Below are 16,083 nucleotides of genomic sequence, written 5' to 3' on the forward strand. Positions count from 1 at the left end.
GTATACTCAATCCCACAAATGACTTCTGCACCGTTCGCAGACGATATGCATATGTCACTAATTTATAACCATTTCTTGTAAGTCGACTGTTTATATCCACTTTTTGTTTATAAAGACTAGTATGTTGTCTTAACGCATATTATAATTTCATTGCTATTATGTTACTTTATGTTATAAGATATGTGTTTAATGAGATTGTTTTGCGCGGGCAGTCACGTGCCGTAAGATTTAACCTCGTTAATACTGTATTGAACTTGGCCCCGACTTGAGCAACAGTTATTTGTACAATCATACCTACATGTTTTCTTATTTATTTGTTGATGGTATGTTAAAAGAGTAAGCGTAGCTTGTGTTATGGGTAGATGACTGATGAATATTTTTATGAATAATATACATAAATACTTATAATATACATATAAACGCCCAGACACTTAAAAACATTCATACTCATCACACAAACATTTTTCCAGTTGTGGGTATCGAACCCACGTCCTTGGACACAGAAAGCGGGGTCAAACTGCGCCAATCGGCCGTCTAATGATTCGTTTATGAATTGGGTTGTATTTCTTTTCTATTTTCGGAACAAACTTATAATGCTTTATCTTTTCATAATGCAATATCTGATTCCTGTCGCTGTCGTATTCAGTTCATAAAACTTTGTAATGCTTGGTTTGTCCAGTACGCTATTCCTGTCGCAGCTCGTATGGATATAACTTGTATAAAACAGTTTCAATGTTTCACATCTACCATATCTGTATTTATCACGTAAAAGAAACAAAGTATATAATAGGAAATATATTATTAAATAAATCAAATTATAACAGATAGCTTAAAATAGCTAAACCAATATTAAAACGGAAAATAAAATCTCTCGCGGGGTTTTCCAACCAAAAATCAAGTACGACGTTTTGAAAAAATTTTAGATTACTTAGTTCTACGTAAAAGTTGCTTTGTAGAATAGATGTTTCCTTTTTGTGTTCTTGTTAACGTCTTATGATGCTCCAGTAACCTATATGACGACATATAACAAAGGCGTTCGTTTGCTCTGTGTTTATCTATAGTCGATCTAGTGTTTATATACTCATTGTATCGAAGTTTCACGTCACAGACTACTAGTAGACAGTCGTTCGTTTTTCACAATTTTTAAGTGACCTATTCCGCTGTGATAAACGCTAAAGTTTTTCTTGAATTCAAGCCGCGGCCGCCCGTCCTGAAAACTCACTTTATTAGCCCCTTCACCTGTGCCCTGAAAAAATGTATTCTTGACGTCTAACGATAATTGATATAAAAGCGCAGAATAAACATAACAATATTATTTTTTTTTTAATTTATTATTAAACTAGCCACAGATTTAAGAACATACAGAGTCCACATTCTTTGCGGTGCATTGAGTCCAAAAACAGTGAAAACGCCGCGCGCACGTATCCCTTTACCTCCGCGGAATTTTGGTAGTAAAGGTAAAAAATGTCATCTGCTAAATGGTATGAAGTGACTGACCGTTTGTTCGAGAAACACTACTAAAGTGGAGTTGTTTTTGATGCTTTAATATTAGTCGTGTACACGGCTTCTTTATGTTCTTAATTATGTGAAACTAGCATTAACCCGTGGTTTCAAAATGGTACAACTTAAACATAAAATAAAACCTAATACAATGATACTATTTACTTTACACGTCAAGCGGACATTACTACTCGTACATTTTAAGATATTTTAAGTAAATACAAACGGAATAAATGTAGAAAATAATAAAATTCAGGTAAAGCATTTTTAAAATGAATCTGCTAAAGAAAGCAAGAATTCATTTTTTTAAGTTTACCTACACAAACCAAATTCTGTTAAAATTTTAGCTTGTGTTTTAATAATTAAATTTCGCCCAAAATCATAATTAATATTTACCAAAATTTAGCAGATAATATAGTTAATTTCGCGAACGTAAATCACAAAACGGCGCGTGGGCGAGGAGACGCGTGGGCGTTAAATTTTATTATAAAATACACATTTATCCATTAACTTAGTTGGTAATTTCGTTTATAAGCCACTATAAACATTTGCCTTCAGTTATGTGGTTTCGTGATTCTAAGAATAAGCGAGGCTTCAATGAAACCTTTTTGGATGGCTTTGTGTACAGTAGCGTTAATATACCCTATTTGAACTGTACTCTTAATACGAGTTTTGCTCGCTCGCAATCGAGGAGTTTTCGCATATCTAACTTTAATACGACAAAGTAAAATGATCATAATGTTACTTATTTTAGAGTAGCAGATCCTGTTCTATTGATTATGATTTTTCTAAAGTTCTGTCAAAAGCCTTAGCTTAAGAATTTATGACAAATTTGAACTTAAAACGTATAAAATTACATCCATTTATGTTTAATTATTTCGATGCTCGAAAACGAATTCTTGATTACAAGTGAGATAATCTTATACTAAGGGTTACAACAGCGCTAATAAAATTACTGAAGAGTTTGTTTGGCCGTATCAATTCTGTAGAAGAGAAGGATTTGAAAATTTGTTTTACCTTGGACTTTTACCTTATCTACTGTCTAAGATTCTGTCGAGAACTCTGAAAATACTCGTCTATAAGACCTTGCTCCAGCCAATACTTACATATGGCGCAGAGTGTTGGGTTTTAAGCAAGAAAGACGAAAACAGTCTGCTCATTTTCGAAAGATGTGGTTTTTGGCGCATTCGGTACACGACACCACGATATATACGAACTTTTTAAAAAACCAAATGTCGTCAAAACCATTAAACTGTTAAAACTGCAATGCACGAGAGCCCTAAAGTAGTTGATGGAGGGCAAATTGGAGTAAATATATAAATAAAACTGGTTGTGTCGATACCCTAGCTGCATCACATATCCAGGCCACCTCGTCAATGGTGGGTGCGGCTGCTACCAGTGCCGAGCAGGCCAAGAGGCGTAAATATGAAAACCTGGATAGCAGTTTCATTTTTGTACCTTTTGGAGTAGAGACTTTGGGACCAAGGGGCCCGGAGGCACGACATCTTTTCAAAGAATTATCGAAATGGGTTATCAAGTCTACCGGTGATCCTAGAGCGGGCAGTTACCTTGGCCAACGAATTAGTTTGGCCATCCAAAGGGGCCATGCTGCCAGCATCTTAGGAACAATGCCTTGCTGCGGTGGTTTCGAAGACGTTTTTATCATATATTTATAAAACAAATATTTTAAAGAATAAATAAATTTAATTTCCTTTAAAACTGGTAGTAAATATATAATAAATATATGAATTTAAAATTTTAAAACTCCCGACTTTCAATATAGTGTCCATCATACTACTAGTCGAGCCATTTAATTTGATATTCATATTGAAAGAGTTGTAAAATAATGTGCACTTCGCCATTTTGTGGTGGCGGCCATCTTGGATTTGAAATTTGTTATATTGTACTATTTAAGCCCTTTCATTTGATACCTATGTTGAAGGAGTTGAGAAAAAATATTAAAGATTTATATCAAACATAGCTAAGTAAACTTCTGACTAATTCACCTTTCAAACAATATCAAAATCGGTTTCCGTTCGGGAAATACGATGCCACAGACAGACATACACGTACATACAGATACGTCAAATTTATAACACCCCGTCGTTAAAAATAAGGTTTTAGTATTTAAACACATTACGAAAAAGACTGCTGCACATGTTTGGAACTAAACGTGTAAAGAGCATGTTACGTATGAAGTCGATGCTTGTTAGTGACATCGTTATATAAAGCTATATTGAGCGCACAATGCACGTGGCAGAATGAATCTTGCGGGAACTGAATACAATATTATGTTGCAAAACATTGTTATTATGAAAGAGTTATTTTTCGTCCACATTACGACTTTATTCGTTTTTTAATGGCATAGGGTTGCCATACGCAATTATCATACTAATTCAACTGCCTCGTTGGTCAAGTGGTGAGCATGTTCGGCTGCATCACAAGGTCTTGGGTGAAACATGGATGTTATGTATTCCTAAAATTTCGGACAGTCTATCACTTGCGTATAATTAAAAACACAGGAATTTGATAACTGGTGATTTGATTGCTGCAGCCCCGTCATAGAACACCCGTATCATCATTTTAACCGAGTAAAGGAGTTCCAAAATCCACGGTCCTGGGCCGATTGTTCCAGCGGCTCGTATAACGGCATCTGTTCACCACGCCGACCAAAGACGATTGGCGCAGTGAGCAGCGACCCTGCTTTCTGAGTCTAAGGCCGTGGGTTCGATTTCCACAACTGGACGATGTTTGTGTGATGAACATGAATGCTTTTCAGTGTTTATAATATTTTATGTATCTATGTATATTATTTATAAAAATATTCATCCTTCACCTTAGTATCCATAACACAAGCTGCGCTTACTTTGGGACTAGATGGTGATGTGTGTATTGTCATCTATATATATAAAAATCAATGCCACTTTTCGTTGTAATTTTATAACTCAAGAACGGGCTCACCTACCCAAACCAAATGTTTAAGCTTTGTTCGGACTATTAAATGATGGTTTATGTAAAGTTTGAGCGGTACAAAATCGGTTGAGCGGTGCTTCATTTAACAAATTTTTTGTAACTAATATATTCAATATATGGCGGATCATTTTGTTAATGGGGGCAAATTGACAAATTTAAATTTCACATGGGGATTGTGCTGTCAAATTGGAACTTTTTTCAATGTTGACAGTATCAGCATGTTATTATGTCATTCATGCGGTCATTTATTTTGGACATGCTTCGATTAAAGCAAATTGTTATTAATATGACTTCAATAAGAAATTCATCAAATGTAACCTCGCTGTATTGAAGATGATGTTGATGTGGTTTTACACATTTTTAAAATTATGCATCGGTAGGTCTAGAATTACCTTAAGAATTATGTTGTAAAAGCGTATACTCAACCCCACAAAGAAGTTCTGCGCCTTTCGCAGACTCGCAGAATCGATTTTAATAATTATTTTTTTATGTAAAAGTGTGTACTATTAAGCATGTATTGTCTAATTTTAATGAAGATTTGATGAATATTATCGGAGATAAAGGACAAAACTCTTCACAGATAACAGCACGTCGCTAGGCATATGGGACAACGATCGAATGCATGCGTATCCTGGAATAGCTCATAGGCTTATTTTCATCCCGGAAAAGCCAACAAACAGCTCCTACAGGATCACATCGCTATTTTTTCCACATTTGTCTTTCAAAATCCGCGCAACGGAGTTTTAGATTGACGTGTTTTTTTAGATAGTTGAAATATTTTCAAGCTTTTGAGTTTGTTTGGTTGACCGCGCTAATCTCAGAAAATGCTATAACGATTTCGATTTTTTTTTGTATTGGTAGTATCAATTAAGGCTATATAACATCACGATACGACCAATGGCTACCATGATTGATAGTAATTTAAGTTTAATACCACATATGGATAATATGATTAAAAAATCTCTGAAATTCTTGGGATTCATCTTTAGAAATACAAAGGACTTTAACTTTCTACCAAGGTAGCACTATTTAATTCGATTGTACAAAACAAACTTGAATACTATTCTATTGCATGGATACAATTTTATCAAATACACATGAATAGGATAGAGAGAGTCCAGAAGAAGTTTTTACGGCACCTTGCATACAAGGACAACATTTTAAAAAAGGTCAGTACCTACGCTGATGAACTGATTGTATACAAAGCGTTGTCACTGTCTGATCGCAGGGATAAAGTCCCTGCGATCAGACAGTGAAAAGCATATTTAGTTATTTATTTATTAACTCTTTTCGAAAAATCTTTCGTAAGGACTTTGACACTCCACGATATTATGCTGTATGTTTTTAGTGACTGCGTCTCGCTTCATGTCGTCTGTCCACGTTGAGGTCTGTAACCCCGACACTCCAGTACCTTGGGACCCCAACGTCCATCCAGCTTGTGTGCTACGTACCTTGCCCATTTCCACACCAAGTTACACCGATACAAATTGGTACTTCAAAAGGACACCTTGTAAATTATATTCTAGAACACTTATACCAGTAATACTATCCGGAACTAGGAAGCGATAGACTCAGGAAGGTATGGCATGCCTCGAGGTATGGTGTGAGCTTTTATGTAAGCCAAGTCCTTATGTTAATGGTGATAAAGACTATATTCGATTATGTTACGCATGTGACGGAGCTGACAAGGCGAACGACTTCATGAACTTTATTTATTACTTGTGATTGAGAGCGCTATGATAATTTAGTAATGATAATGTGAGTGATGCGATGTTGAAATTATTATTAATATTTTTTTTTTTTTTGGACAACCTACCTGTCGCAGCAGTGGCGCTGTGGTTTTAAGTCGTGGGTTCTATTCCCGGCAGGGGCCATTCGGTTGTTTATAATTTCTGAATTTTCTCTGGTCTGGTCTGTTGGGAGGCTTCGGTCGTCGCTAGTTACAACCCTACCGGAAAAGGAGTACGGCTAAGCTATTTAGCGTGACGCGAAGAAACCGATTCCTTAGGGTTTCATTTTTTTATGTTTATAGACGAGCGCCTGACTGCAAGGGCATTCCAGATCCTTGCGGTGCGGATCAGAAACGAAGATATAACGGTCAAACCCTTAAAAAGTGAGCCTGCTACGATCATAGACTGCATCATCACTCACAGCAGATGGCCAGCGTGGTGGACTACGGCCTTAACCCCACCTCATTGTGGGAGGTGACCCGTGCCCTTTGGTGGGCCGGTAATGGGTTGGTATGATGATGATGAATGCGGTTCTTCCAAATATACTGTAGGTGTACATAACTATCTTGCAACTAACTATCTAACATTTAAACTTGTTGCTTGATTTTACAATATTAATAAAAATCTAAAATATACTTAGTCAATGAAATTAACGAATGTTATAAATTCCTGCGTTTCATTGACTGCAAGTAGAATTGTTATTTATAAATATATATTCACAGTTAATTTCGCAGTAAGTGCATATATACGGTACCAGCAATCCGGAAGTATAGGAAGGTTGCATGTACCAGCCTTATATACGCTAGTTTTGCCTGCGCCCGCGCAGTTATAGTGATTGCTTTGACCGTGACTTTAGTTGTGCCGGTTGGTTTAGTTTTATTTTTATTTTTATCCGTTAAGTGTTAACTTTGTGATAAAATCAGAGGTGATAAAATAAGATGCAGTTTATTGAAACAAGAGATAGAAAATAGACATAAAATAGACAAAGAAATATAAAGCGAACATAAACACACATAAAAAAATATGTATATATTTATTATATTTATCATATATTTTATGAAGTCACCCTTCTGCGGTCAAAGGATCACCTGCACCACTTCCTTAGCTCTGTATTTGTATATTATTCAGTAAATAATGCAATATATTAATCTCATATTACATTCCTATTAATACAAATTGCGCAAAATATTGAAACAAATGTGCTATTTGTTTTAACAATTGTTTTCAGCGTTCCAAATGGAAAAATGTTCTAATGTGTTAAAAATGGAAAAGAGATTTTTGGTTTAAAAGTTCTGTTATTTATGTGAAGTGAAGAAAACTAGACTTCTTACTTGATTTTATGCCAATTTTTATAATGCAATTTACATTTCCATAGACCCATATATCCTACGTATATATTTATATAATATTAAAAATGTGAAAGTGGGAGTGTTTGTTTATGTTTTTACTCAATCACGCAAAAACGTCTGAACGGATTTGGATGAAATTGGGCATGCATGTAGCCTAAGATATGGAAAAGGACATAGGCGATTATCGCGATTCATTAGGTAGTTCCCGAGGGAAAATTGAAAATTCTTAACGAGCTAAGCCGCCGGCAGACAGCTTTGAAATTTTGTATGCATGTCACCTATGCTATGGAAAAGGACATGTACTGTCTGTAACTATCTCTCAAATAGTTCTCGTGGTAGGATTTAAAATTTTTAACGAGCGAAGCTTTAGACCCAACTTTGAAGTCCACGCAGACGAAGTCTCGGGCAGAAGCTAGTGTTACTATAATTTACGGACTCTACAATACTTTTAGCCGGAGTACAAAATACTAGGTGCAAGAGTATGACTTGACTTGGCCGGTTTAATCTCTACAACTTTTTCCATTCTACTTATTGGTGCCTGGATTCTAGATGACCTTGTAGTGTTAATTGCTCATGAGATTTTATAACATAAATTATCTCAGTTTTTGATGAAAAATACGTCAATTTATGCCATAAAGAGTGCGTTATGATGAGGATGTGTTTTGGAGAATTAGGGTACTATCGATTGATTATGCATTTTGAGGAACAACTGTTTGGTGTGGAGTATAAAGATTGAAGAAAATATAAATTACACCAACAGATTCTCCTGCTTTTCGCGTAGCTTAGCAAATTAAGCTTAATTTTAATAATATGTCATGGAATTCAGCAAAGTAACGCCTGCTTCTATCCAATATTATCGATAGATGCTACACTAATACCTGGTAGTGTTATTATTAGTATCGGAAACAATAAAAATAGAAGCATTTAGAAATATAAATAAATTGTGACCGGCTCGAAATAAAGTGTCCAAATATCTTTGGCCGGTTTTGATATATAATTTTTTACAATGTTTTTAATAACGAATTAACTGGAAATTCTCGATTTACGCACTAACAGCCTGCCAAAGGATTAAAAAATAAGGCTTTTACAAAAGTTTTATTATATTTAATTTTCTTACTTGGATGCTAATGAAATGTGTTATCTCTTCCACAGATCAAAATGCATTTTATCACCATCATGGCAACTCTCTTCACAATAGCGCAGGCGCGCCCAGGCCTGATATTCACCCATCCCTTAGCTTCACCCGGGATAGAATACGCACAATCAGCTTCCTCAATACATCCTCACCCAGCTGTAGCACTAAACGCTGCTAACGAGGCCTTGTTACCGCCAGAATTACTGAAATCCAATTCATTCTACAGTAATCCATCGATCGCTTCAGGATTGGCAAAGGAATCTTGGTTCACGAATAAAGAAATGCAAGTTGTGGAACGCGAAGCTGAGAAGATACCGAGACAGCGTATTTATGATATAGTGAAGAACGCTGGGTTTATATAAAACTGGAATTAATCCTAGTCTCTAGTTATTTTTACGGAAATTCAGTATTCAATTTGTAACATTCAGTCCTACTTAAGATGCATTCAACTCACTCTGCAAGTGGTATGCCTGTTAAGTAGGATGTAAGATGTAGTCAACTCACTCGTAGTCAAATGTCTCTCTCTAATTGAGTTCACTGCATTGTTTTGTCAAATTTGGCAGTTCAATAAGGAGGTGTCGAATTTGATTTACAAAATGGATATTGCTTATTGTTATTATTTTAATAAACGTATAGAAGCGATTTTGTTTAGATTACAAACAAACTGATGTTAGACTTAATTTTTTTAATACTTGTTTTTAGAATTAAGCGGATTATAATTAAAAATAACCGTTTTCAACAAATGTTATGTCTCAGATAAATAGTTTGTTACGTCATTGTTCTTATTATATTAGTTATCAATAGGTATGTAAAATTATTAGTGTAATTAGATCATTATTCTTAGTTTTTATTATATTGCACTGTCAAAATAGCACCAAATAGTTGTGTAATAATAATTCGTGTTAGTTTTAGTGTTATTTATGTTACGAATTAGGTACATTGTTATATTTTTAGTTATATTCGTCTTAGATTTTAGCGGTATACTGTGATCTCGAACAATAAGTACGCTTTTGTAAGTTATTGTGCAATTAAAGTTTTTTTTTTGAAGATTCATTTTGTCACCAAAGTATTGCTACCATTTTAACACTTCTTATTACATCTATCTATTATCATTCATAATATTCAAGAAAAATTATGACTGCGTCATTTTTTAGTATTTAAATCCCACTGTTGGGCGTTGAAGCGGTGATAGACCAGTGGTTAGGACTTCGACTTCACATTCTTGGGAGGAAGTTCGAATCCTGGCACGCACCTCTAACTTTTCTAAGTAATGTGCGTTTTAAGCAATTCAAATATCACTTTCTTCAACGGTGAAAATATCGTGAGGAAACCTGTATACCTGAGAGTTAACCAAGGTGTACGTAGTCGACCAATCCGCACTGGGCCAGCGTGGCGGACTACGGCCCTAACACCTTCTTATTGTGAGAGGAGACCCGTTCCCTGTAGTGGGCCGGTAAAGGGTTGGTATGATGAATGTTGGTATGACTTTTTTATATAGAGAAAATGCCTGACGCATAATGTCATACCACTCCGTTAGGAGAAACGGAGTAGTTATGGGTGCAATCCAATAAAAACACTGTGTGTCCCTCGATAGACCTATAAATGAGAGTACGCGATTCACTTGCGTACCTATACAGAGCGCTCGTAGCAGAAAGGAAGTTTTATAGACCCTTTTTTCATAATCACAAGCAGATACTTTAATATGATTTTCATGGCCAACTTAATTTTATTACACGACCTTGAACCAATTTGTTCATTCAATCATAAAAAAATCTCTAATAAAATTATTATTACTTATTATTTCGCTTTATGAAACGTGGTTCGTGGGCGGTGTCAAAAGTTTTTATTCTTAGTATAAGATTTAGCATGGCATATTAAGTACGTTTTTAACTTTCGCATGGCGGCTTGTCTATGTCGAAAGGGTGGTAACTAGCCACAGACAACGCCTCCAGGCGAGACCAGAGAAAATTTAGAAATTATAAATTCCCAAATTGCCTTTGCTGGTTTCAAACCCGAGGTCTCCCATTTTTAAGATCACAGCGCTAGCCAGAGAGGTCGAGAAGCTTCTTCAAAGTTTAAAAGTAAATATTTAGTGTTTTATATTTATCCCAATAGAACTGAGCTGAATTTCGGATGTCTTTCCTCTTAGTATGAACTCAAATCGTGCAAAGTTTCATTTGAATTAATTCAGTAGTTTCAGAGTGCCATGAAATAGGCAAACAGTCAGACCAAAAAGAAATAAATTACAGTTTAGGCTTCAGTATCAATTGGAGAGTGCCCTGCAAATAATTTTGAAAATATCTTTGTACAAATTATTCGTTTATAAAAACAGAGTAAGTAGGTCAAGCTAGTTAATCTTATTCCTGCGGTCGCATTCCGCGCCGTAAGCGCTCTTCTTGAAGCTTCTGCCGCGTTTGCACGTCACCCAGCACTCGTGCACGGGCTTTTGAACGAAATCTGCGAAATGTCAAAGTTAATTAGATAGAACGAGAAATCCCTACTAATATTATAAATGTCAATGTAACCGCGTGTAGGTTTGTTACGCTTTCACCCAAAAAATTCTTAACCGATCCTCATGAATCTTTGTACACATATTTTTGGAACTATTAGAAGTAATATAGGATACTTTTTATCCCGACATTAAGCACGGTTCCTTTGGGAGAGAAGATGAAAGTGTTTGACGATCTTCATCATAACTCCGACAAATTATAACCGATTTAAATAATTATTTTTGTACTATAGAGGTTATAATATGTGTTTAATTGTGCCCAAACTTTGTGTAGATCTGAATGTGGTTGGAAATAGCGGACAGAACTCCTCAGCGGACGGCAACAAACACCTCATTTAAGGCTGAGCGATACTGAATACTTTAAATTTTTTTATAACTAGAACTTAATTGAACGCCATATCAAAAACAAAATCAAACGCAGACGAAGTCGCGGGCAACAGCTAGTAATTATATACAATTTTCGCTTCTTAGGCTTTTATGGCAATACGTGGCAAAACCTTAGAATATTTATGCAGTGTTTTCCCACCCATCAGGAATATACCGGAGAGCGAGTGGCAGTGCTACTACTAACATGTACTGCGATCACCAGTATGGTGATGGTACTTGGACTGTTAAAGGCTGTTGATGATGATGATATTGATGACAAGACCGGAGCCTACACGTTTTGCACGAGGCGACTAAAGGAATTTAACGAAGAAAGGGTAGTGGCGTCTTCTGTACTATTTTTATATTTCTACTGCGATTACCGATCGACCAATCTGCCCAGGGTTTATTGACAAACCATATCCCGTTCCGTCCCGCATTTAAAGGATAGGTAAAAGATATGTGTGTGTGTGTGTGTGTGTGTGTGTGTGTGTGTGTGTGTGTGGGTGTGTGTGGGTGTGCGTGTGTGTGCGTGCGATAATTCTGGCGTGAAACCAAAGTTCTAACCATTAGGCTATCACCGCTTCTTTATCCACTGTTGCCCTATGCCACGTTTATTAATAAAGTCAGAATAGTTAAGTTTATTTTACGTGTATACACATGTGGTGACACGCCTCTTTATTATACAACAACCAGCGAATGCTGAATCATAAATCTAAGATTTTCAGCGGGCGCCGGCGTGGGTGTCCCTCGGCTTGACTACTCTGACCTTTGAACTAATACTAAGCTAGACGCAATTTCTTTATCTTCATCATGTCATATGGCTCTTGTTAAAATGGTCAAAGTACAGACGTCACGTAGTTACAGACGTCTAGTCCCACATGGATGTTAGATTGGTACCTAAATATAGTATTCATTTATACTGTCTTTTGTCAAGGACAAATACGTATCGATAGAAAAAAGAATTTTCATGAAGTGTTCAATAGATTATCGTTGAACAGTCGCGTTAAAACTACCAACGATGTTCCATACCAAGGAACGCTATTTCTATATATACAAAGCTGTCTAACGCGATATTTATAAAATTGAAAGCGATTGATATCGTCATCAGTAATCAATTTGTAATCACTAATAATATGTAAGACACTGATAAGTGGTATTAGATTAGTGCTTTTTACTTTACAATGATTTATTGCTATTATTCTTTGTAAAGACAAAATTTCCAGACGATGCTCCAGTACCTACTCCATAATCATTGTACAGATTTCTATTATGAGTATGTTTATATAATATTGTGTATAAGTTTTAAATTTATAGGTATATATTTATATTCACCACCTACCTCGCGTCTTGAGGTAGCTTCCTAATTGTAAACATCTTGTAAACTAGTTGTTTATAAGTTTTCCTGTATTGTTATGTGGCGTACAGTAAAAGTGTATTCATTAATTCATACTTCAGTATCCGAGGGAAACTAGCAAATTAGTTATAATTTTTATCTAGGAAAAGAAACCCTTCTGTAAACTTTTTAGCACGGAGTAAGAACGGTTAGGTACTGAGGATTTTCCCGCGGGCAGTCATCATTATCGTTATTATACCATCCAATGGACAGTCCTCTGCTGCAAATACCCCGATCTTGTGCCGCTTGGGTCCGGCGGCTCCCTGCTGGACCCTGCGTTTGGTGTCATCTGTCCACCTCGTGGGTGATCTACCAACACTGCGTTTACCGGTGCGAGGTCGCCATTCCATTTCTTTAAGACCCAGACGTCCATTGGCTCTCCGAGCTCAATGTGCGACATTGCCACTTCAGCTTTTCGACTAGTAGTCGCGGGCAATAGCTGGTTTATAAAAATAACAAACTAAATCCCTATAGGAAGGGTTTAAGGTTAATTATACCCTACCTCTAGAAAAAATTAAAATCCAAGATGGCCGCCACAAACTGACAAATTACATTTATTTTCACAACTCACACAATATGGGTAACAAATCAAAGGGCTCGATTAGTAGAATAAAGTACACTATATTGGAAGTCTGTGGTTTTTTAAATTTTACATTTAGGTATATGCAAGGTATAAATAAAAACCAAAATACTACTTCACAGGCTTTAGAGGTACATTATGTACTGTCTCTGAGACTTATCTGTGAAACCGAAACCTAATAGTTTCTGAGTAACCACAGCCATACTTTTTACTGAAAGAAATCAGATACACCCCTAACATCACATGCAAAATTAAAAACAAGTGTCTCCTGCAACTTTATTAGGTATGTGTGACGTAGCGTAGGTACTATGCTCGTGTCGGTCTTTTAACTACAATAGGGTTGTCATGAGTAAACACTTAGAATGTTTGCATTTCGTTTTTATGTATAAATAAATATGCTTCTTTTGATTTAATATTTTTACAGGGTGATTCCTTATGAAATATTCTTGTGCATCTTTCAACATTATATTGCTACTTTGCTATTTGGGGTGATAAATAACGGTGTCCCCGAATACCTACGCAAAAAGTTGAGGTGGATAGAAAATCGATGCACTGGTCGGTTAAGAAGCTCCTCAATCGTTTTGACGATGCCACGACATAAAACTGCCGCGGCAGTTTCAAATTCACTGCTACTAAGTGTTGGAATGACTTGCCACCACCCATACTTAATATACAAACTGTTCGGCTATTTAAAGAAAAACTCAAAGCACATTTGCTAGAGCAACAAAAAATTTATAGTTCTTAAATCAACATTAATGAGGCTTTTCTTTGAATCAGTTATTTTTCCGTATGCGTTTGTGTGTGAAAAACACTATAGTAGCAGGGTGTAATTTATTTCTGGCGTATGTACAGACGAAGTATCTAGCGTTACCATGGACACTGCCCGACTTTGTGGTAAGCTTCTTGGTTTAGCTCTGTAAATTTTATATTCCGCACCGTGTTTTATTTTTAATTTTATTTTTATTATGTATAGACTGTGAGCACACGGGGTCCCCCTGAAAACCAGCGCTGCAGCTCGCTGCGGCTTCGTGCTGAGGTGGAACCCTATTTGTCCACATGCTTTTTGTAAGATATATTTTTGTATTACAATTGTAAGCGATTTTGTGGGCAAATATAAATTTCATTTCATTTCATTTAATTTCATTTCATTATTTCGTAATTTGGTTAAACGTTGTATAACTTTCCTATATAGCCCTGTATTCAGTCTAATTGTTTTTCGAAAGAGCTGTTTACTTATACCTTTTTTGCTATCACAGTTAAACTCGTTCATGTCGCACGTGTCGATGAACGTCCTCATCTCGCCGCAGGAATCGATACCGCAAATTGGCACTTGGTCATGCCGGCATATGTCTGCTATTTTGCATTCTTCTTCAAGCTACAAACATTTGCATTATTTATCAATTTGAGAACTTTCCTGGCGTAGCGGTAAACGCTGGGGTTTTAAGTTGGAGGTCCCGGGTTCGAATCCGGGCAGGCACAATTTGGGAATTCTTAATTTTACTGGTCTGGTCTACTTACATACACGTGCCACTAAGTATTTCGGTACGACGTTGCGTAGGAACCGATTAGGGGTATTGGTTTAATTTAACTGCCACGATCCCTAGCAGGTTTGCCCGCTTAGACTGCATCACCATTTATCATCAAGTGAGATTGCAGCCACGGGCAGTTACAGTTATGATGGAATAAAAAAAAAAGATGCACAAAACTCCAAACTTAGTATCAGTATAGCTTTTGTAGTAGTAGAACTTTTTAAAGAAATAAATAGTAGATTGTGCTACTAGGACATAAAACGAAATTGTGGATATCGGAACTCCCTGCAAAATACCTATTATCGATTAGTGGATATGCACCGGTTAATGTGATGATGACGATGATGATGATGAATTTAGAAAAAATAAGTTACCTTAGCACCGTCAATATGTGCGGTACAAATTTTCAACTTCAGTAAAAAACAAATCGTGAAATGTACTATAAATGTTGCGTCGATCATTTTATGAAAATATAGTTCATATAAAAAATAATAAGATTTATGAAATAAAATAAAACCCAATGGCGTGGTATGTACTTAACAGCCTCTATGGTGTAATGGTTGGCATGATCTCGTAGGATTGCGAGCTTCTAGGTTCGGTCTCCGGGTTGGACCAAAAATATTTTTTATGAGATATGAATATTATAATAATAGTTATTTAAGCAGCGTGGTGGTCTATTATCTAGAAACCTGGACGCTTGTGCCCAGCAGTTTGAGACATCGTACTCGTATAACTTCTTAATACAAATTAAATCTCGACTCACCGCCTCGCATCCCCACTTGTGTTATTGCTTCGTATGTTGGCTTCTAAAGCGATAATAGCCTGTGCTGTGTCTCAAGAGTTGGAAAGTTGAATTATGATATATAGAAAAATATTTTTTTCTTATTTTACTCTTAGTTCTTGCGTGGTCAAACAAATAATAAAAATTTACTATTTAGCTGTAGGTACTATTAGTAGGTATAGATTTATAATGCATATGGAGAAAAATTTTCCTTTTTTGTGGCATTTTTTTCGATTGA

At 36.1% G+C, this 16,083-nt stretch overlaps 2 protein-coding genes across 2 annotated transcripts; one reads left to right on the plus strand and one right to left on the minus strand.

The window, feature by feature from the left end:
- Positions 1-8,710: 8,710 nt before the first annotated feature.
- On the plus strand, positions 8,711-9,076 carry LOC120633855. The gene has a single exon (XM_039904225.1). The coding sequence runs from the start codon at positions 8,711-8,713 to the stop codon at positions 9,047-9,049; it is 339 nt and encodes a 112-aa protein (XP_039760159.1). The 3' UTR covers positions 9,050-9,076.
- A 1,958-nt stretch (positions 9,077-11,034) lies between these two features.
- Positions 11,035-15,525, minus strand: LOC120633958. Its single transcript, XM_039904394.1, has 3 exons — positions 15,439-15,525; positions 14,775-14,910; positions 11,035-11,144 (listed from the first exon to the last, which is right to left on the minus strand). The coding sequence occupies exons 1-3, from the start codon at positions 15,523-15,525 to the stop codon at positions 11,035-11,037; spliced, it is 333 nt and encodes a 110-aa protein (XP_039760328.1).
- Between the last annotated feature and the right edge of the window lie 558 nt (positions 15,526-16,083).

The sequence above is a fragment of the Pararge aegeria genome, chromosome 22 (assembly GCF_905163445.1).
Source record: "Pararge aegeria chromosome 22, ilParAegt1.1, whole genome shotgun sequence".
In the NCBI taxonomy this organism is placed as follows: domain Eukaryota; kingdom Metazoa; phylum Arthropoda; class Insecta; order Lepidoptera; family Nymphalidae; genus Pararge; species Pararge aegeria.